This window comes from Drosophila tropicalis, unplaced genomic scaffold, assembly GCF_018151085.1.
Source record: "Drosophila tropicalis isolate 14030-0801.00 unplaced genomic scaffold, ASM1815108v1 contig_859, whole genome shotgun sequence".
NCBI classification, from domain to species: Eukaryota; Metazoa; Arthropoda; class Insecta; order Diptera; family Drosophilidae; genus Drosophila; species Drosophila tropicalis.
Genome location: NW_027173353.1, coordinates 12,187,833 through 12,209,213, shown reverse-complemented (window position 1 = coordinate 12,209,213; position 21,381 = coordinate 12,187,833). Strand labels below are relative to the sequence as shown.

The 21,381-nt window shown below is 37.8% G+C and overlaps 1 protein-coding gene across 1 annotated transcript in view; it reads left to right on the top strand.

The window, feature by feature from the left end:
- The window catches only part of cdi (center divider), a 43,597-nt gene that overhangs the window by 5,037 nt on the left and 17,179 nt on the right, over nt 1-21,381 (top strand). The window contains exon 2 of the mRNA XM_068295977.1: nt 1,450-2,288. Coding sequence (XP_068152078.1) covers nt 1,878-2,288 — 411 coding nt within the window. The 5' untranslated portion in view covers nt 1,450-1,877. The remainder of the gene's footprint in view (nt 1-1,449; nt 2,289-21,381) is intronic.

Genomic DNA, 21,381 nt, shown 5'->3' with positions numbered 1-21,381 from the left:
TATAAAATTCGACCTGATTTTTCTTCCCCTTTCTCATTATAAAAATGTGAGAGCTTGGCACACGGTTGTCTTGTCTGTTTCTTTTTCTTTTTCCATTTATATTTTTTTGTTTTTGTCCATATCATTATCATTATTTGGAAATTTTGTGTAATTATTTTGTTATAGTTTTAATTACAAAGCTGCTAAAAGTGGAGTGAGAGACAGAGAGAGAAAGAGAAAGAGAGAGAATCACTTTTGCTATCGTGTAGCTATTTCTGGGCCGATTTGTCGCAATCTTATCGCCAAAAATGAATATATGTATGTGTACCTACTCTATATACACACATATGTGTATGTACGTAGGTATGGCCGGGTTACGGCGCCCATAAAAAAAGGTGCAAATCAAAATGCCAACGTATTGCCTGTTGGAGCAAAAAATAATTTGTTATATCATTGGAAAAAAGTGCGGTTCTCTGGCTTATCACACCAACTATGTAGTTAAGTTGGTTCGCTTGAAGTGATATTAGCACACACACTTTATAAGGCTTATCATATAGATTCTTAAGCGTCATGTTGCAAAACAAAATGTATATATTATACATAAATAAGTCCCTACTCATGTTGGCCCGAATCGTTTAATTTTTGTGTTCGTCTTCCATTTGTCAAGCTCAAGGTGAATGATGATAAAAATTACAACTCGTTTGACTCTAAATCCAACAGAAAAAGATAACAAAATTGCTTGCTAAATTGTATAGTTTGTTTCAAAAACAGCAAAAAAACAAAACCAAGAAGTAAGCAAATTGATTGTTTGTTTATCGTCCGAGTTTTCCTCCGCTATCAAGCACTTGTTATCAAAGCAAAACCTTGATGTTGATAACAGGCATAGGCGACTCGTCTAAATGAGTGTGTTTGTATGTATTTGTGTGCATACATAGCCAAAAAATTACTATGCCCATCGACGAAAAGGTACAGTTTGACTTTGACCCTGAATATTTATTAGCATAGGCTGTGTGTAGAAGCGGGTTATTCGGGAGAGAAAAGGGGGATACTTGTTGTTCTGAATTTATTTCAAATGTGAAACGTCAACACTCTGCAGCAAAAAACTCGCCGATTTGCAAATACCCTCGAAATCTGCTCGAATTGTGATCCTTAAACTTATTCGAACAGGAGTAGAGCCGTAGTGGTTTGGATTCGCAACAACAACAAGGTATTAGGCTAATTTTAACGGAGAAAAGCGTTTGTATAAAATCATTTTATGGAAAACTCACCGTTTTTTTTTTGGTATGACCCTTTCATGCGAACTTAAATAAATTCACTGCCGGAAATGCACCTAATTTTTAGTCTATTAAGCGGTTGAGGGTATGCAAACTTGATCACGCGCCACGTCACAAGATTTACCTTTATTTACATTTCATTAGCGTTCTCAATGGTTGATAACTGTATTTATTGTTTGTTTTGTTTTCTTTACAGACTTCCAGTGCATCATATAAGCAACAACAGCTTCCAAATACGAGAGTCTGTGCCAATAAATTCAAAATAGATATCACAAATTGTTTTATATACATCCATACATAGTATTGTTGTTGTTATATCAGAGCAAACAGAGAAAATTGTCATATTAAAAATTTTATATATCGGATATTTTTTAAACCTTTTTTTTTGTACATTTTTCCACCTCCAAATCTTACGAGTTGTCCAATACCTTACCACCCTCACCCACCACCATTTCAATGCGTTCGTTGTAGTCTAGTGTCCAGTGTCGCGTGCGGAGAATTTAAATAACAATACCAATAAAAAAGAGTAAATTAAATCGTCCTTGTTCTGGATTCTCCTTAGCCCTGTTTTTGGTGTTGTCGCGTTAAGCCCGTCAGGCACACAACCATACGGCCAAGGTGATAATGAGCCTGAATGAACATAGTGGACCCGGTCCCCCGACAAAGACGACGATCCTTCACGCCTCCAACAATATATCAAGCAGCGACTGCAACAGTCACCCCGCCAACATGGATCAAGTGGACTCCTCTGGTAGTTTGCCGTTTACATGGCCAAATCCTGGGCAAGCATATAAGGGCTCCACCGCCGTCGCTGCCTATCCAAATCCTACCATTAATGGGGCTAACGGCCCGGTTGACAGTGGTGCGGAATCATCATTGCCGCCCCCGCCGCCGGTTACCCGTACCATATCGTCGGATCGATTGGTCACTGGCAGCTCGTGCCGGGCTCTTCGTACCGCCGTTTCAGCTCTATATTCCGTAGATGACTTTGTCAAGGAGAAAATTGGCTCTGGATTTTTCTCGGAAGTTTACAAGGTAAGTGCACTAGTTTAGCTATACTCATTTTCATTTCTCCCACAATGGAGCTTCATTAATTGAATGCCACTTTCGTTTTCGTATTTGCCGCAGCAGTAACAATACGATTATTTACACAATTTTAATTTTAATTTTTAAACTTTACAAGTTTTTCGTAATTACCGACAACAATGAACATTGTCTAAGGGTTTTGTTGTATCTTGCATTTGAAACTTGCAGTGAAACTGTGGGTAAATACCAACAGCGAATAACTTGAAATTGAGGTATTTTGGGTTTTTCCACTTTGACCCATGAAAGTGTTTGAATATCCAATCTTTAGCAATTCAGTCAATTGAATGATATTACGATCAGCGTCAGACAAGTTTTTGGTAAAATCAAATAATGAAATAATCCTGGGGACACTTTTATTTGAGACTTGCTCCTTAAGGGCGTTTACCATTTTCATTTATTATCAAGTAAATATTCGTAAACCATTTGAAAACGTGCACAGGGTAGAATTTTGTGCAAATAAACCAAAACAACAATTTTGGTAATACCCTTAAAAGTTGCTACCTTATCTATTTCCGTCTCAGCAAGTTGATATAAAAAGTTTAGTTAAGTGAGTCGGTTGTCAAATAGAAGAAAGAAAATAATTAGTTAATATTGAATAATAATAATAATATATTTTTTTCGAAATTTAAGTCTTTTTCTTTATAGTTTTCTTTCCAAAGCACCTGGACAAATTTTAAAATCAAATTTCATTCATTGTTTAAAAGTTAAATTTAATTTGTGATTACGTTTATATTTTTCGCATTTATTGAATTGAATGCCCCTAACATCAGTGAATGGTTGTTGAATTATGTTATGAACTTTCTCAGTTATTTAAAGAAATATTTCACATATGCCTCATTGAGGGCTTTTCACTCCAAAGCATAAAAGAAAAGACACAAGAGAAAGAGAGAGATAGAGAGAAGTAGAGGGAGAGAGAAGTAACACAGTTTTACTTTCATTTTCATATGCCTTTAGTTTGTTTAGCATTATATTCATGGGTATTATATTTGGTTATTTGTTATTAATTTCTTTTTATTTTTATTTATACATATATTTCTTTGTTGCTACGCTCAATCGACCGATGACAATGACACTCACCATAAACGACTCACCCTCCTGTCCTCTACCTATATGTTTCACTCACATAGAGAAATGCAATTACTTTTTTTTAGTTGCATGAATGAAAGTTAGCTACAAAAAACAGTGCAACATTATGGAAATGGAAGTGGAAACTAAGTTCGTGTAAAAGCGACATCAATTATGTGAAGGGATCCTCCACTAGATTCTAATGACCGAATGCATGTTATGCGTATCTCTTAGATACTTTAAACAGCGTCTAGGTGAATGACTGGTGTGGGAGTGGGTTATTGGGAATTCTACTGTGATGGGACGGGACTACCTGCTGATTTGCTTAGCTGCCACAGAATGCAGAAATGCTTCAGTTTCTTGCTCCTTCTTCCCCATCCGTTTGTCTTTCTCTTATTCCAGTTTGTTGACTTGCGTGTTAAGTGCGTTCGATTTGAATCGTTTCGATTCGGCTTGACTCGACTTCCGCATTGCTCTCTCTCTTAACACCAGCAATCGAATAGAATTGTGAAGTTATTTGTGTAATTGAATTGCCAATAAATTTAAATTTAAATCTGATTTCGTCAAGTGCACGGATTTTCTCGACACGCTTTTGTCTGCCCTCATTCTTCAATCGTTTGTTCCCCTTCATTTAGAAAGATGTTTCGAAATAAAAAGTCATCCCCCAAAAGAAAACATCAAGAAATTGTTGTGGCGGATGCGTTCAAGCAGGTTAATCATTGAACGTTTTGAACGGAAATGAAGCGAAAATTCATTTGAAATATATGAGTTAGTTTTTAATAAAAATATATTAGGAAAACATAAAGTTACAGCAGCCAGACATCCAATTCCTTAAGTCATCAATCAGGAAATGTTTGCAATGGCATTCGGCTCTTTTTTGATTCGATTTAAGACCAAATGTAGGCCAAAAGAACGGTGAATGTATAAAGCCATGATGTGAGTCGACTTGTTGGCACTCAAGCAGAAGAATGAGTGCTTGGCATGTAATGCACAGAGAGTCGCCTTTCTTTCTGTGAACACCTGCCAGCAGTAGTTAAAAAGAGAGCAAAGAAGCCAAAATTTACCATTCGCCAATTGTAATAAATAAATTAAAAATTGTATGGGTCGATTAACTCTTAATACAAGGAATAGATTCTTGCTAACGTAATGTACCTGAGTCGCGATTATCTGTTTTGTATCTTTACCAATAATTGTTTAGTTTTCGATTTGCAAGTGTGTTGATACGACTGTTCGCAAGAGATATTATTGATCAACTTGACTAGTAACTATATTGTTCAAGTTGGTTACGAAAGTAAAGGCCAATGTTCAGTGTTAGCTGATTGTGGGTGAATCTTTATTTATTTGTAATAGGAGGTAGAGAAAGAATGAACACAAACCGAAAAGTACACACTAAATGTTAGACAAAGTCAAAAAGTGAATGTCAATGTTTGTCTTTGTATCCTGGATGTGCGCTTGCAATGATTTCTTGGTTTCATTTCAATTGGCCAATGCCAATGCCAATGCCAACGCCAACGACTAACATTAACTGTGGCAATTGATGAAAGTAAACACTTGAGCAGAACTAAATAAGTTGATACCAGTCGATGTAGCTTTTGAGATTGTCTGTGGCTGTTCGAGCCTGAGTTGCAGTTAGTTGCAGCTTGAGTTTCTATTTTTTTCTTTTTCGTTTCGTTTCATTTTTTTGTCTAGTTGGCCCGGCCCGTGCTGATGATGTTCACGCGAAATGGATTGCCATAAATTATGCAAAGTTGCATTCTCGTCCGTCTTTCGGTGAATTGGTGCGCAGCGGCATTTAGAAATTGCAACTGCAACGGCTGCAGCAGCAGTGGGCATCTTGGATCTTGCTTCTTGGTCCGGGAGTGGTTCGTTTGTTCGTTCCATCGTCGGTTTATCTTCCGCTTGGTCACTAAACTATTTTTTTCTTCGTTTATTTGTATCTTTCGCTTGTTGTTTGTTGCCGATTCGTTTTTGTTTGGCTGTCGGACTGACAAGAGAGCATACAGTTACTTTTAATGGGTATGCAAATGTTTACACTGAACAACAAGCATAAAGAAGGGATCGATATTCAACATACATATTGCAATAATAAACTGATCAATTCGTCTTAATTAGTTTTGCTGCTGCTAACCCAGAGTCCATAATCAAAGCTTCAGACTTAATACAATTAATGCGAAACAAATTCACATTTGCCAAACAATGACAATGCGCATTGTTGTCTTTGGAGCCATAACAAAAAGCGAGCAAAAATATGATTTAACCGACAATTAGATACTCTCTTTCTTGAGATTATATACTTAAAACTAAAAACACTTGCTTTTACTGGTCTGTTCTTCAATTTCTCTAAAAGTGTGCAGTTAAATATGTGTGTAATGTTATTCTTTGACTTCTTTATGTCCACTATAGAATTCTCCATACGAACACCTGCGATAGTTACACATTTTACTAGTTCGGAAGGGTTTTCACTTTCATGTAATATTAAAATTTCGTGATAGAGAATTATGACAGATTTTTATACCCTCGCAAAAGGGGTCCTCCCAGCCGTCCGTTTAGGTCGCCGCAAACTCCTAGACCAATAAGGCTTCAATTTTGCTGCAATTTTGTATGTAGATCAGGAGACCATAAATATCGTACAGCTCCCATAGAAATGATAGGACCAAAAACAAGCTCGGTCGGAAAGTTGTTTTTTCATCTTGTATAAACTATGTTCTCTGGCAAAAGTTTTTACATGAAAATGTGTTTCACTTGACGGAAAAGAGTAATAGGGTGCTTGCTAGGGTATACAAACTACGGCACGGCCGAAAGTAAGCCCCATGCCGCCTTTATGTTTATTTTCTTTTTCTGTCCAAATCAATGGACTCTTTCTGCAAAGGTATACATTTTTTAAAAATAAAAAGTAAAAGCGCTCAACGCATTAATCAGACGTAAAAAATGCAAACCGTTTTGTTTTTTGTTACAAATTTAGTTTAAACAAAAACCAAACTGAAAAAAACGTAAGCAAAGTTATGTAATTGCTTCAACTATTTACCGTTTAGCTAAAATATGCAAACATTTAAGGTCTCTATGTCTTTCTCTTATTTATTTCCCCCTTATTCGCACTGTTAGCCTATTTTGGCCCAGTTGTTGGCCGGCTAATTGAGTGAATTTGGTAGCCACTTTACCATATTGATTTTCGCCCACAAAGCTTCACTTTACACTTTGATTTATGTATGTATGTGAGATATGCGCTGCTGGTTCAGTTTGTTTTTGGTAATGGCGCTGAGAACAAGTTATTCAATCAAATATTCCGAATTTAGCATGTTTAACTCACGTTAATTAAGGTGTTAATTGATTTTGTCAGACAGCGATTCGTTGGCCGACATGGGTCACGTGAGCATAACATATTAAAATTTATGATCACAACTTTTAAAAAACTGAAATTTGATTTTCCCTTCTTAAGAACTGTTTAAACTAACATTCTTTTTGGTATATCGAAAACAAAGTTGAAACAGTTTTTAAGTATTTATTTGTAAAATTTTGCAGTTGTGAGGCTGCTGCTTCTGGCTATTTGAAGGGGCGGGGCGGTTGGGGTAGGGCTGATGAGTCATGGGCATGAAATCGTTAGGAAAATTTTTTCAGTCTTGCGCAAAGTATTTTGCACGCTCTGAGCCATAAACCATTTTCGAAATTATAAATGCAAATATATACATACCTACACTATGAAGACATATATATGTACCGACTTACATATATACATACGAACCATAAAGTGCATGATAAATAATAAACTTAAAGAAAATGCCAGCTGGGCAGCCGCAGCAGCAAATTGGCGCCGCTAAAGCCAAAGCCGAAGCCAAAGCAGAAACACAAAAGACGCCAAATCATAAATTCTAATAAGATGCCAGCCAAAGGTATGTCAGACCCACATATTACAGGCTAAAAAAAGAAAGACAAGACAAAAAAAACTGAGCTGAAATGTTTCGTACCTAATGCGCGTTGCTGTTGTTGTTGTTGTTGTCGTCATCTAACGAGCTGCTGCATATTTGTCGAGGCGCTGTGATGATGATGTTGACGAGTGATGATGATTTTCATATTACATGCGACATTTTTAGAGCCCCCTACTCGAATGAACGGACTGCGAGATTCAGATGTCGGGCATCGATGTGGCGAGATTTAGTTTGTTGCTTTAGAAAACTGATTCACGTTTGCTCTATGAAATTTACCATCAAATCATCTAAACTTGAGTTCGAATAAGCAAAATATCTTTCTTCTGGTCTCACATGATTGTTGTGGGCTAAGCCACAAACGCTGCTGCTGCCTAGATCCGTCGCACAGCCCACAGCGAAAGACTACAGCAGAAGACTAGATCAGAGCACAGAGCATCTGCATCCACAACGTGGAGCGTGCAACGTGCAATTATGCACATAAGTTGCGTGCAGAAATATTTTTGAATTCATTCACCTTTTGTGGCTGCAAGTGGAGAAGCAGCAACATCTAGCAGAGAGAGAGAGAAACAGAATGCAAGGGGACCATCTGTAGTGGGTCTATCTGCAGCGTCCTTGCACTTTGGCTCCTATCTTTTCACTACCCCAACTCGGGCCACATTCTTGCCTGAGCCGAGTCCACTCCCAACACCCACCCACCCATCTCTTTGACCATAATTTGTGTTTGTGGCTATTTTTATATTCCTATACCCTGTAAGTTGTGTAAAGTGAGGTGATAACGATCGGAATTCAAGTTAACCTATTAAAAATTAATAGGGATCAGATTGACAATGACTAACTTGGGAGTTAAATGCAGATCTACTTTTAGTTTGTGTATATTTGCAGGGTATTTCGTATTCGGATACACATTGCACTGCAATTAGTCATTATTGCTCGCCCCCTACTAGACTCACGCGTCGCGTGTCCCAACAAATTTTCAAGCATTTGCCTCTTTTTTGTATGTGTGTGCGTGTGTATAAGTGTGTTCTGTTTTGGGGTTTTGTTGTGTTCATGTTGAATCTGTGCCAAATATTTCGAGTTGATTTTGGTTTATGCATATGACTCAAACTGTCATAAATATGCATACATATACAGCATATAATACACTGCAAAACCAATTCCAGCAAGTTCTATTTAATGGAGGAAAAGAAGAAATGACTACCACAGGGGTCCTCACTAAACCGGTTATCAAATCTACTCGTACTAACTATTAAGGTATTAAATGAAGAAGAAGTCCTATGTCCTAACTCATCTTCACATGTTATTACAGTTTCTAGTTATCAAATGTCCAACTTTTTATTTAAGCCTGTTTGAGGTCAACACAAAAAAGGGTTTACAAGTTGTCTGTTAACTGTTTATTTTAAATGTATTTTCAGAAGTATCTCGACTCCGAGATACGAATATTATTCTTGTTTGTGCGACATTCGGATCCACTTAGAACCAGGATCCAACGTTTTGAAACTTTTCAAAAACACTGCATTGGGTTTTTCACTGTTTTTGGCTCAGTGTAGAACTTTGTAGACCTGCATCCGCTGCTTAATTTATTTGTATGATTTGCTCATCTTGGCGACGGCTCTTCGTCCGTTTCTTGCCTCTCTTCTACTTGCTTTTTTATTTATGTTTCATTTCACGCTGCTTGACGCTGCTTTATTTTTTTTTTTTTTTTGGGATTTTCTTGATGTTGTTGCTATTGTTGTCGCGACATATATTTCCTATTTCGCAAGATCTTTCAACGCGCCGTCGTCGTGTGTCGTGGTGTGTGTTTCTCTTTTTTCTGGTCATTTCCTTTGCAACGACTGCATTATTTTGTTTGATTTTTAAAGTATATACTTATGTGTATACTTATATATGTACATATGTATATCTATGCATGTCTATATTGTATGTTTGCATTTATGTACAATAGATCTCACAATAAGAGGTAAGACAAGCAGCTAGCCTGACCTTGCCATCATTTTTCATCGTTTTGCCTTTTGTTTTTGGGGCCACCTTCTCTTCTTCAGTCGGTCGAGGCGTTTACATGTTTAACAAAATGTTTATCTTGTCACATTTGCGCAATATATTTACGAATTGTTGAAATGTTTGTTGTAGGGGCAACTCCCGCCCACATTGATATTTATTCACGAGGCGTGCGTATTGAAATTAAGTCAACCTGTTGTGTACCCACATCATAATCCCCGTCGAATAAAGGTCGTCGGCAATAGAAAAATCCATCAATGATTCATGACTTGATGATCCACAATTCTGTAGTATGTGACCGGCTGCCACTTTTTGATCTATGATTACTCTGTTAATGTTTTGTTGCAACTCATTAGTAAAGTGACTTTGTAAATCTGACCTCAGGATATCTTTTACATCGTCGTTGTCGTTGCTCTTAAACGAAAACTACTTAAATTAACTTTTGCAGTTTGCGTGTCAATAATGACAAGCGAGCTTCGCTAGCCAGAAGGAGGAAGGCATGAAAATGCGAGAGTCACCTCAAAAGTTAATCAATTTACTTATTTAATTTAAATGAACCCAGCAAGTAAGCAAGTGCTAGGCAAACCAACGATGAATATTTTCCAAATATTCCGCATTTAGTCTTTGAGTTTATGCATTTGAAAAAGTTTTAGTCCAGCCCCACTCAGATTCAGATAAATAGATGGAGCGCGACTCAGTCCAATGGAGCATGTCCACTACATTTTCAAGTTTCAGGCACGGCATGATAAATTTTTCAATGCCAAGAGCAAAACTATTAAACACTAGAGATGGAGGAAGAGACAGAGCAGAGAGAGGAGTGGTGCCCAAACAGAACAAAACAGAACTGAAGAGGCCAAACCCAAAACTGAAAATGTTGAAAAAACTTGGCTTCGACTCGCATTTATTGTCTTTATGTTATGCCCGACTCCGCCCTCATTTTAGCGTTGCTTAAGGTTTCCCGTCCGCTTCCCTCGGTTTCCTTCTGGTTGTCCTCCTTTTACCCAATCCAAGGGAGAACTGTTGCCTTTGCCATTTTGCTTTCTTGCAAACTGCAGTCCACATGAGCCTTCAACTTGTCCACCCTTAATCTACGACTACTATATTTAATTAAAAATTGCTTCCTTCCATTCAATTTAGCATAGTTCATTGTCTGTGCGAAACTGGGTGGGGGGGTTGTTGTGGGCATGTCCTTAATTAAAAAGTGAAATTGCATTTTGAAACGTGGCAAGGAGATGAAGAATTAGTTAAATTGTAACCTGAACTTTGGTTAATTGAAATTAATTAATGTTGTTTGCTGTGGCTGCTTTATGAGGCCTGACATGATGCCTCACAAGATGCATCTATTATTTGCATAAACTAACTATGTATGTAACTAACTTTCGCTCAAACTTGCAAATGAATTAAACTTTCGCCCTATAAACCTGAATGCATGTTTGCTGAAGGGAGCAACAATAGTTGCATGATCTTGCAGCAGCTGCATGACCATGATGGTCATGGTCAGAGCTAAGCAGCCAGCAAAATAACCAACCGTCCAAGCAACTAACCAAACAGTCAGAGTCCCAATTTTGATTTTTATTTATTTGCAATGAGATAAACCAAAAACAAAAAAAGCATTCGTTAGTTTGGATAGAAACAATTCAAATATAATCATTATAAATCACGATTTAGTTTCGCTTTTCAGCCATCTCGTGGTTGCCTTTAAAGTTGGTCAACCAAAAGAAGGGATATACATTTTTCACACATACAAACAAGGATTTATAAGTATACACACCAAGATGTAGTTCCAGAAAAGTCTGTTTTGTTTTTCCCGCCTCCTAGTCAACTTCATTGGCAACAACATGGCTGTAACTCGAAGACTACAATGTTGCTGCAACTTTGTTGCAATGGCTTGGGCAGCGTGAAATTTGTGATTTAGTTTGGCCTGTCTCTGTTTGTGTGTATATAAAGGAAAAGGGATTCGAAGACGCAGAAGAAGCTATCTCCTGGTCGACTAATGTGATTGATAGCCGCAAATTTGTTCATATTTAGATTATGACCATATTTAGATTGTGGATAATAAGTTTTCGTGGATAATTTCTTATCTCTCCGTGGTCTAAACATTTGCTCATTCATTAAATATTAATTTTTTGCTATTACTCAGAAGGGAATTCACTTAAATAATCACAAGCAAAACAGATATTGCACTCAAAGCACATAAGATAAAACCTGGATTATGTGTAATTGTTTATTACGAAAACAATTTAGAGTCTAAAAGGCATTAAATGTAATGTCCCATTAAAAAATACAGCTGGTCATAAAATCATTGAGTTAATCATTGATTAACGAATGCAATTCGCATGGGAAGGTTATCATTAGTTTGAAGGTCCTTTTTGATATTTAGCAAAAAGAAGCCAAGAAGACATTCACAATTATTCTAATCAAACGGTGATACGAAACGCCTCTTTTGGCCTATAGCGGACGTTGACGATACTATGCGCAGTACGTTCAAGTGGCCCCTACGACACCAGGACAAAGCCTGTTACGCGCAAATCCAAGCAAAAGTTGCCCGCCTCCCACCCGACCGACCAAGGGGTGCAGCCGTATAACGCACGGCACGAATCGCGTGGACAAATACACAATAGAAAACACAGCCAAACAAAAATATAGCTATCTATAAATAGGAAAGGATAGCAGTTTTAAGTATAGTAATAGAAGACTCCAAACAGATTACAGGGAATAGAAAATTGTTATCAGAGCAGAGGACCCTAAAAGCCTGTTACATGAATTTCGTAAACTTTTATACATTATTTACCTACAATTTTACACTTATATTTACTATCATGAATGATGTTTAATAGTAAATCATAGTTGCATTTTGGATCTTTGCTTTGTTTTTATGAATAGTTTTTTTTTTTTCAGGGGCAATAGGCAAATCTTTTCTTTTCCGTTTAGAGTTACGCAGTTTGTTTTATCTCAGAGTTGTCGGTTTTGCAGTGCTCTAATTAAATTTAAATTTCCGGCAAATGGCTTGATAGTCAGAATAATAGAGGTCAACTCAATTGTCAGAGCTGCAACCAGGACACCCAAGATGGTTTCTGTCTTCTCGATGCGCGCTCCATTCCATTCCCTTTTCTTGCAGATATCGCTTACTCTAACTATTCACTGGCCTGCTGGGTTGTCTGTCTGTTCGTCTGCCCGTATCTTTATCTACATTGTTTTCAGTTTCTGGCAGTTGCTTTTAATTAGCAGCACCAGCAGCAGCCACCACCACCACCAAGTAAGTGAGTGTTGCGCCTTCTATGGCTTCCTTTTCAGATGGTCGACCCTTAATAGAAGCAACAAATGGCATGACATAGAACCCAATCGCAAAACGCAAGTAGTGGTAGTCGTGCCACAAAACAGATAAGCTGCCGCAGCATTTGGGCCAGCGAAAAGAAAAATGGCAACCAGCGGAAGCATACAGAAACAGAGAGCGGAGCTCCAAGCACCAAGAAGCAACTATCGTTTGTTGTTGCTACTGCCGCAGATAAACAATGACAAGCTGCTGCGGCAAGCTGCAATCGTCGCTTCCTCTAGCCAGTCTCCAGTTTCTCTAGACTCTGGACCTAGCAGCAGCAGCAGCAGCAGTAACAGCAACTCATGCATGCATAATGAGAATCCAGCCAAAAATCAAACTCCAAATGCAGGCCCCGAGAGGAGAATGAGGTTCCATTGACATCAAATGGCCACCGCATCAGGCCAACACACAGTGGGCCCAACTATCAAATTTGGTCTCTCAACTGTTGCTCACCAGTTTTGGCCAAAATTAATAAACAGGGTGATGATCCAAGTGTGACAATGTTTCATATTGATTATGCCATAATGAGATTTGCCTGCCCAAAGCAGCCATGATCATGGCAAACATTCAAAATTAACTTCCGCATTTGAGAACTGCCCCTATTGATATTTATAGCAGTCAAAACGTGACCAGCATTAAGCGGATGAACCCAAAAAAAAAAAAAAAAAAAAAACAATCACACAAAAAGAAGAAAACAACACATCTTTGAAGCGAAACATTTGCAACATGTTTTGTGTCGAGCCAGAGAAGGAGGGGGCAACTAACTAAGTAGTTAGTAGTTACTTACAAAATCCAGTTGCCAGCTTGTTGCAATTGTTGAATTCATTTGACGACTGGTTACTCCAACTGTTTATCCATTTGCTTCTCCTTGCCTGTCTTATTGGACTAGGTTCAATGTACTCTTCTTCGTCAACTCGACGCATCGAATTGAAGTTCAGCCAACAGTCAAAACAAAAAATGTGTATACAAAAACAATGTGAAAATTAACAAGTTTATGATGTGAATGTGCAAAATTGTAAGCAAGTGCATTCATTCACTCAGTCACTCGCTCATTGAATTCATTCATTCAACAAAATTCTGACACCAGGCCTTGAGATTATGACTATGACTGCGACTGCAACTAAGATTGAAACTGAGAGTGTAGTTTATGTGGCGATGGCCAGAGGCAACGCATGTCAACATCCATGTCATTGTTGTCGCTGTTGTTTTGATATGCATTTCATAGTTTTGCATTGATTCATTTGGATATGTAAACCAAAAATACATCACGGGGATAGGGTATATTGGTTATAGCCAATATACAATGTGGTAGATTTGGATAGTATAGATTTGGACCAGGATTGAAACAGCTGATCCCATCTTAACTGAATTAGGCTTTTAGAAAATCTCTTTGAGAAATCAAGTTTACTACAGAGTGTTTTCATAGTCGATGCTAAGACTTGATTTACGAAATTGTTTATTTCTTTGTTGACTGGCTGCACCCAAATACTGTCAGTTTCGGTTGTCCCCATTTAAATTTGTCGCGGCACCATTGACGCCAACAACTAATTTTGGTTGCATTTCCAAACCGAAAAGCAACAAAGGTGAGGCAATCTAACGCATCTAACTGTTGCAGCAAATGTCTCCAGAAAACAAAAAGAAATAAGACTGCTGTCAAATGAGATGCCAATGTGGTAAATAAACATTGTGCAACATTGTCTACACTATCCACTTGGATAGAAATCACAAAATTCATCATATAGAAGGGGTGAATCAGGAATTCTAGGCCCGTCTACAGATCTTTTCAAATATTTGCATTGCAATTTCTAATGCAAAGTTAGTCGGAGCCATCTATTTGTGCATCAAACATAAAGGACTTTTAATTAGTGCTTCCTGTGATTCGACTCGTTTTGTTGGTTTGTTGGTCTGTTCGTTTGTCCGTTTGTTTATTGTCGTGCAATTAACAAAAATGACAGGCAAATGCATTTCCCTTTTGTTGTTTTGTTTTCATTCTCATTTGCCGCACGGTCAGTTCAATGAACCGAGCATTGTGTGTTGATGAGAAGGAAGGAGAAGGGCAGACAAATATTTACAGGGCATTGTTGACATGTGAGCGACACCCGCCAGGCAGTCGGTCCCTCTCTCCGATTTAGCCTTGAAACTAGTTGAAATGTCGCATACTTTGCCATTAGCATTGCAAGTTGTGTGTCGTCCCCCTCTTCTTTTTTTCAAGCCGAAATGAAGTAATAAAAATAATGTAAAGTGCCACATAAGCAGATGTTGTTGCCCCAGCTGCAGCTTCTCCCTCTCATTGTCATTGTCATCTGTGGCAAAGAGAAGATTTCTGCTCCATTTCAAGCAACATTTATTCCACTATTAAAATTTTTGATTTATGATTGACTATCTGCTGATGTTGCTGTTGGTGTTGGTTTTTCTCTTCAAAGTGGTTGGAAGTATTTTTGGCCTGCTTGCTCTGCTGCCAACAATGAAACAAAGCAATTATAATTCAAACTTTCTATTTCAACTACACGCGACACAAAAACACTTCAAAAAATGTATCGCTAGGTGTGCGATACGTGTTCATGTGTGTGTGCCTACGGATTTTCTTCAATATACAAAAAATTATTCATTATTGCTGTCGTGTTTATGAATTATATAGCTAAAACATAACGCACATACATCAACCATCACTCGAGAAGAAACTACATAATTTAAATTTCTCACATTTAAAATATGAAATTGAATTGTATAAATCCAATTCCCGAATTTCAGTTGGAGTCTCGACATTACAATACCCTGCAAGGGGAGGTTAAACTCTTGATCAATTCGTTTATCATTCCATTTCGATGGACTAGTCATCAACATTAACAAAGCATTTGCAATTGATGCCTGTAAGGATTATGAAAATTAACAACAGATTGATCCTTTTGACTGTTGTTTGGGTGACTCCTCTTAGATACCTGGGGGCTGGGGTCCACAGGGCGTTCGCTCAATTGTGATGAGCCAAGTTCGAGTCGTAAACTTTTGTACTTAGTTGGCGGTGGTGGGCAATGTGCACTCAAGCAACAACAAAATAAAAAGAAATACAATTATTTATGCTATTTTTATAGCTTGCATTTCACTTTTGTGCCACACACAAACAAACGATGCGTAATTAAATTGTTTATTGTGTTTCTTTAATTTTTTGTTTTTGTTTGTTTTTCGTCTTTGTGTTGCTTTTGTTGAGCTTTCTTAACATCAGATTCAGCTCTTGTACAATTATTTATGCGCACTTTTTAATTGGTAACAAATAAACCAAATATTTGTTGCTTTAAGGTCATTGTCCATGTCTAATATTTGCACATTATTAAATATATTTTATCTCTTTCCATCTTGCAGGTAAGCAACATTGATAAATCTATGGCATTAATTTTGCAGATGAACTGAACTCAAGTAAGCAGAAAATAAATATAAATAAAATATGATATATAGCCAGACCAAAAATTAAGGATCTGTTATGATCTAAAACTAAAGTGCCTAGATAAACAAATATTATTGACTTAAGTGTAGAGACTTTAAGGTTTGTTTATATACATTTCAAATGACAGATATAGTAAATTAACTTAAATGGTTGGCAAAAGTTGATTTATGTTTTGTTTAAAATTCACAAATGCGTGGGAACATTTTTTTTTTTGCTTCGGTTTTTTTGAAAATAAATATTTGCGACACTGAAAAACCTATTCAGCAAAATGCTTGCCAAGCCAGTCAAAACTCGCACATTGATTGATGGACTTGAATTGAAAACGCCACTATAAGATGCCTCGATGAGGAGGACGATGGGAAGCCAGTTGAACTGGTTTCTAAAGGTATGAGGCCGATTAGAACCAGTTACTTGGCCAACACGTGTATAAACACACAGACCAGAGCAAAAACTTTGGGCTCAGTGCACAGTTGTGTTTCGCTGCATTTCAATTGCAGAGACGCCAAGCTGCATACAAACACAAAAAATATATGTATAGATATACATAGATGACTAGAAATGGGTCTATGTCTTGGCATTCCAAACTATGTGTACATACGTATGGATGTCTGTCTGTTGGTCTGGCGACAAGAAACGTCGTCACCGCATACAAAACCCGTCAATTGATTGATTGCCATAGAGTGGGCAAAGTAAAATTGCTGCTGAAAACGAAATTCGGCAATATAAATTAAATAAAGATTCGAATGTGTATGAGATACGGAGAAAATTTAGAGAATCTTTGAATTATCTTCTATCGTCTCTCTTCTACGTGTGCGCCTTTGACCCTTTTAAGGGCAAACAATTTGTGGCATTCAGTGGAAACACGAGACACGAACGACGGCTAGACAATGTCAAAAAAAGTGACAGCAACATCCAGTCCATGTGTAGTTAGACTTGCAGTTGCAGTTCCAGACAGAACAGGCAGCATCTTCCCACTTATAGGCAACGGAAGTGCTGGCTTATTGTTAATGGATGCACAGAAGTGAGTCGAGTGTTCGGTGGAGGGGGGACTGGTGCTTAATGTTGATTTTAATCACACAGACGTGTCACAACTGGCCAAATGCCGTCCTCTGTCTGACCATTCACCCTCGGACCGCGGACCGTCAACGAGTCTAGAGTCAGGCGAACAGTCGGAGAGACGCGTGTCCCATAGATTTCTAATTTAATTGACAATGCAGACGCCGCCGCCAATGTCGTCGCTTGGGCGATTTAAGGCGTGTGATAAAAGCAATTAAGTGCTCTATGAGTTACTTGACGTACCGCATATTTGATCAAGGGAAGCACACATACACACATATAGCCCCACATGCAGCCCCATACTAATACTACCTCAATACTCAATTAATCAATAAAACACTGTTTGTATTTAGTTTACAATGCGATCAATGACAGATGGGTATACACAAAGGTCAGCAAGCGCCACAGTTCTTTCTGTTAATCCCTGGCAACGTCTACCAGAAAATAAAACTGAGAACCATTTGTTCTGTAAACTGTAAGATGCACCCCACAGTACGGAATTCAGTTGCCACCTACACATACAAAGCATTTGTCTATCGATTTGCTGTCGCCACATCCAATTAACAGCTTTTGGCACAATTTCAAGTCGCGATATCGATGAAAGATGATAATTACTATATTATATATCTATGTTGTTCAATTTATAATAGAGAGAGAGAGAGATAGAGACACGGTTTTGCCTAATAACTAATTGTAGAAACTGCAACTACACACTCACACATCGAGTTCTATATATTTTAAAGGTCAATTCCAGGTTTGCGGAAATACCTTGAACAGAAACCGAAACCAAAGAAAACAAAACAAAATTGGCACAATAAGTTGAGCTATCGACTTGTTGGATACCTCGCAGTAAGGAAAACTAAACAATTTTAGGGGATTGTGTATTCCTTCGACTCTAAGTATCTTCTAATTAAAAGATACACCTTGTTTTTAACTCTATCATCAAAATGGCAACAAAAGTCAAATCAACTGTAATTTATCTCTTTTGTGTACCCCTCCATATATATTTCAACTGAGATCGTACTTAACTTCGTTGGTGTATATAGACGATGTCGACAGCAGTTAATGACGGAACATTTTGCTGACTCTCTGGGACAGCTGCTGGGTTGGCCTGGGCTATCGTTATAATTATTTTTTTTGTGTATTTAACCCATTTCATGGGGTGTACCTCATACTTACGTACTTATAGACTCTGTTGTGTATTGCTGTCATCGTGCCGTTTCATGCCATTGATACGAAAAGTAAACAAGTTAAGCGGCTTTTAAGATATAACCGGCAACAATTATTATTTCATTATTATAACTACACATATATAAATATTTTGTTGTGGTTGAGTATTTATTGTGCTTGGGATTTTGCAAAATATGCGCTTGGCCTTCACTTGAAAAAGAAACTACAAATATCTCATACGGCGTGTGGTAGGGAGAGAATGAGCCCTTCCCCTTGCAGCAGGTCTAGAATGCTGATTGCCATTTGATACATCTACAATACACGGAATGCTGTTAAAGGGCTCAATCACGACAGTGAGTAGTCAGTCAGACAGATCGACAGGCGGCCATTCCTTTGGGGCCTTTGAGTTCTTCATATGCATGCAGGGCATGTCTTAATGCCGGCAAAGTCATTCCAAGTTCGTGGTGTCCCTCCCGGCTTTGATGATATGAGTATGAGGGAAATTCAATATGTAGAACGTGTTCGTTCGATTTGAACTGTTGTATGTAAATAAAAATCCAGTTTAGTAGTCGTGAGAATGGCATTTAATGAAATGACATAACTAACTTAGACTATAAACAAATGTATATAGTCAATTTTATAGCTGTAGATAAGCTCTGAGTCCTCCTTCCCTGCCCGCATTCCCCCATTTATTCATATGTACGTGCAATGAACTGATGAAGGTGAGATCACAATTAAATGGCTGATAGAGACAAAGTGTCTGATTTTTATTATAAACAACGCAATTATGTAATAAAAATCTAGATTTCATGTTTGTGTTTCTTTGCAATTTCCTTTGACTTTACTTTACTATTGAATTTCCATTGGGTTAACAGCTAATAATTGCAGTTGTTAGACAGTTTCCCCCCCCAACATTTGCCTCCCCATCCTATCCCATTTGGTGGGTGTCTGTGTCTCCATCCTCATCCTCCCACAAAACTGTTGTGCAATATGCGTGAGTTGTGGCTGTCTTTTTGCCTGCTATACAGCTGTTGCTTCCTGCCTTTAACCACCGGCAACAACAGCAACATGCAGCAGCAGCAACAACATTTTTCTTGTTAAATTATTTGCTTAACACGATATAAAATTTTGTTAAACCATGTAATGTTACTATGTTGTGTTGTGTTGTTTTGTGTGGCATAAAAGAAAGGTGAAACAACAGTTAAATATTTGCATAACTACATACAACAAGTAGGCAGAGGCAGTAAGAGACTTCCGTTAACAATTAAATGCAACGGGCCTAAAAACAACAATAATAATAATAATAATAATTATCCAAAAATAATACGTAATCCAAGTTCAATAAAAGGTTGCGATCACTTTATCTTGCCAGCAGCAACTTGTCGTCCCTCTCCTCCCTCCCTCTAGTCAAGTCTTCAAAAACATCTTCATTTGCTTTGGCTTTGACGATCACCTGGCGGCCATTTGAGCATGTATAATTTGTTTCTCCGTTTAATAACAATGCACGTGGGCATTAGATTTCCTGGTCAATGCTCAGTAAACTCCTCCGTAAAACTTTTCTCAACCGCCCGAACCGCCTTCACATCAGTCAAATGGATAATGTAACGACTTGTGTATACTCTTTCAACAAGGATGTCTTTATATGATATATCGTTTAGTTTCAGTTAATAAATCTAATATGAAGGGTATACAATTTAGCACGAAACAATTGACTGATTTTTATTTCCTTTTTTTTTTACTGGCTCGAGGTTTACAGCTCTGTTTTTGTGTTTGGAGAGGTTTTATCTGCTTTTGTGATCCGCTATTCGGTAAATCATAAATGCTTTATGATGATTGATGCACGAGCTCCGTTTTCGCTAATTAATTCGTATATATGGAAAAACAAAGTCCTCCTCCTTCTCAGGTTGCACACGTCCGCCTCTCATATGGTGGATAGACCAAAAATTTGCAGCACCTCCTTTATGGCCTTTCATAATTTCGTCAGGCTCTTTGTATTTTCCCATTACCAATTTTGTCTGTGTGTGTGGTTTTATTCAATATAGATAAGATTTGAACGGTCTGGGCGGTTTTTTTTACCTTACCGATTAGATTAGCTGTTGAATTATAATCCAAATACTTTTTATATCTGCTCAATGTGAATATGCTATTTTTGCCTGTTTATTCATATTTATAATGGTAACGATGAGACAGGGGAAATGACAAACTATGCAGAAACCAAGAAATGAAAGTTAATTAAAATCATACCAATCTGGCCAGAGATTGAAGAGTTCCTTCAATAAAGAAGAAAGATAACCCACCTGACCTTGAGGGCAGTCGACCCATGTTCCTAGAGAATGAAAATGCATCAGTAGATCGAATGAAAGCGGAAGATAAAAAATTAACACGGAACCATTTCGGCATACAAAGAGAAATAAAGAAAAACTAGGTAAAACAATAAGAAAGTCACAAAAAGAAGAAATTAAAAGAAATTAAGTTGTCAATAAATTGGACAAGGACATGGAAAAAGGACAAGAGACAATCGGAAACAAATAACAGGACAAAGAACGTAGATACTCGAATGCTCCAATTGTGTTTTATTGGTATGTTTAAAGGATGATCTAAGGATAATTAACTTTCAAGTGGTCTGGACAGGTTTAGAGTGTTTCTAAAATATCTGATTGATAGTAATCAAACATAACCGTGAGATATTTATAATTCAAATTAAACATTTAACGGCCACCTTCACCGCCAAAATATGAATTCAGTCACCCAGCAGCTTCTTTGTGTGTACATAACTGACCAAAGCAATAAAAAACTATTTTCGAGCAGATTCTTCTGACATGCTGAGGTGCGGAAAACAAAGAGAGAAAAAAGCAATAGCGTATCCAAAAATATTAACTGAAAGCATGTTGTCTAGAAATGAATGAAGACCAACTGAAAGAAAAGAAAGCAAACTAGGTTAAATTCCATTCAAAGCCGGCCAACGACGACGGCGACGTCGACGCCGACTACTACTCTACTAGAGACAACGGCTTGTTCTGCTTCTCTGACGATAGAAATGGGCATGACTGCCGTTCACACACACGCGCACACACACAC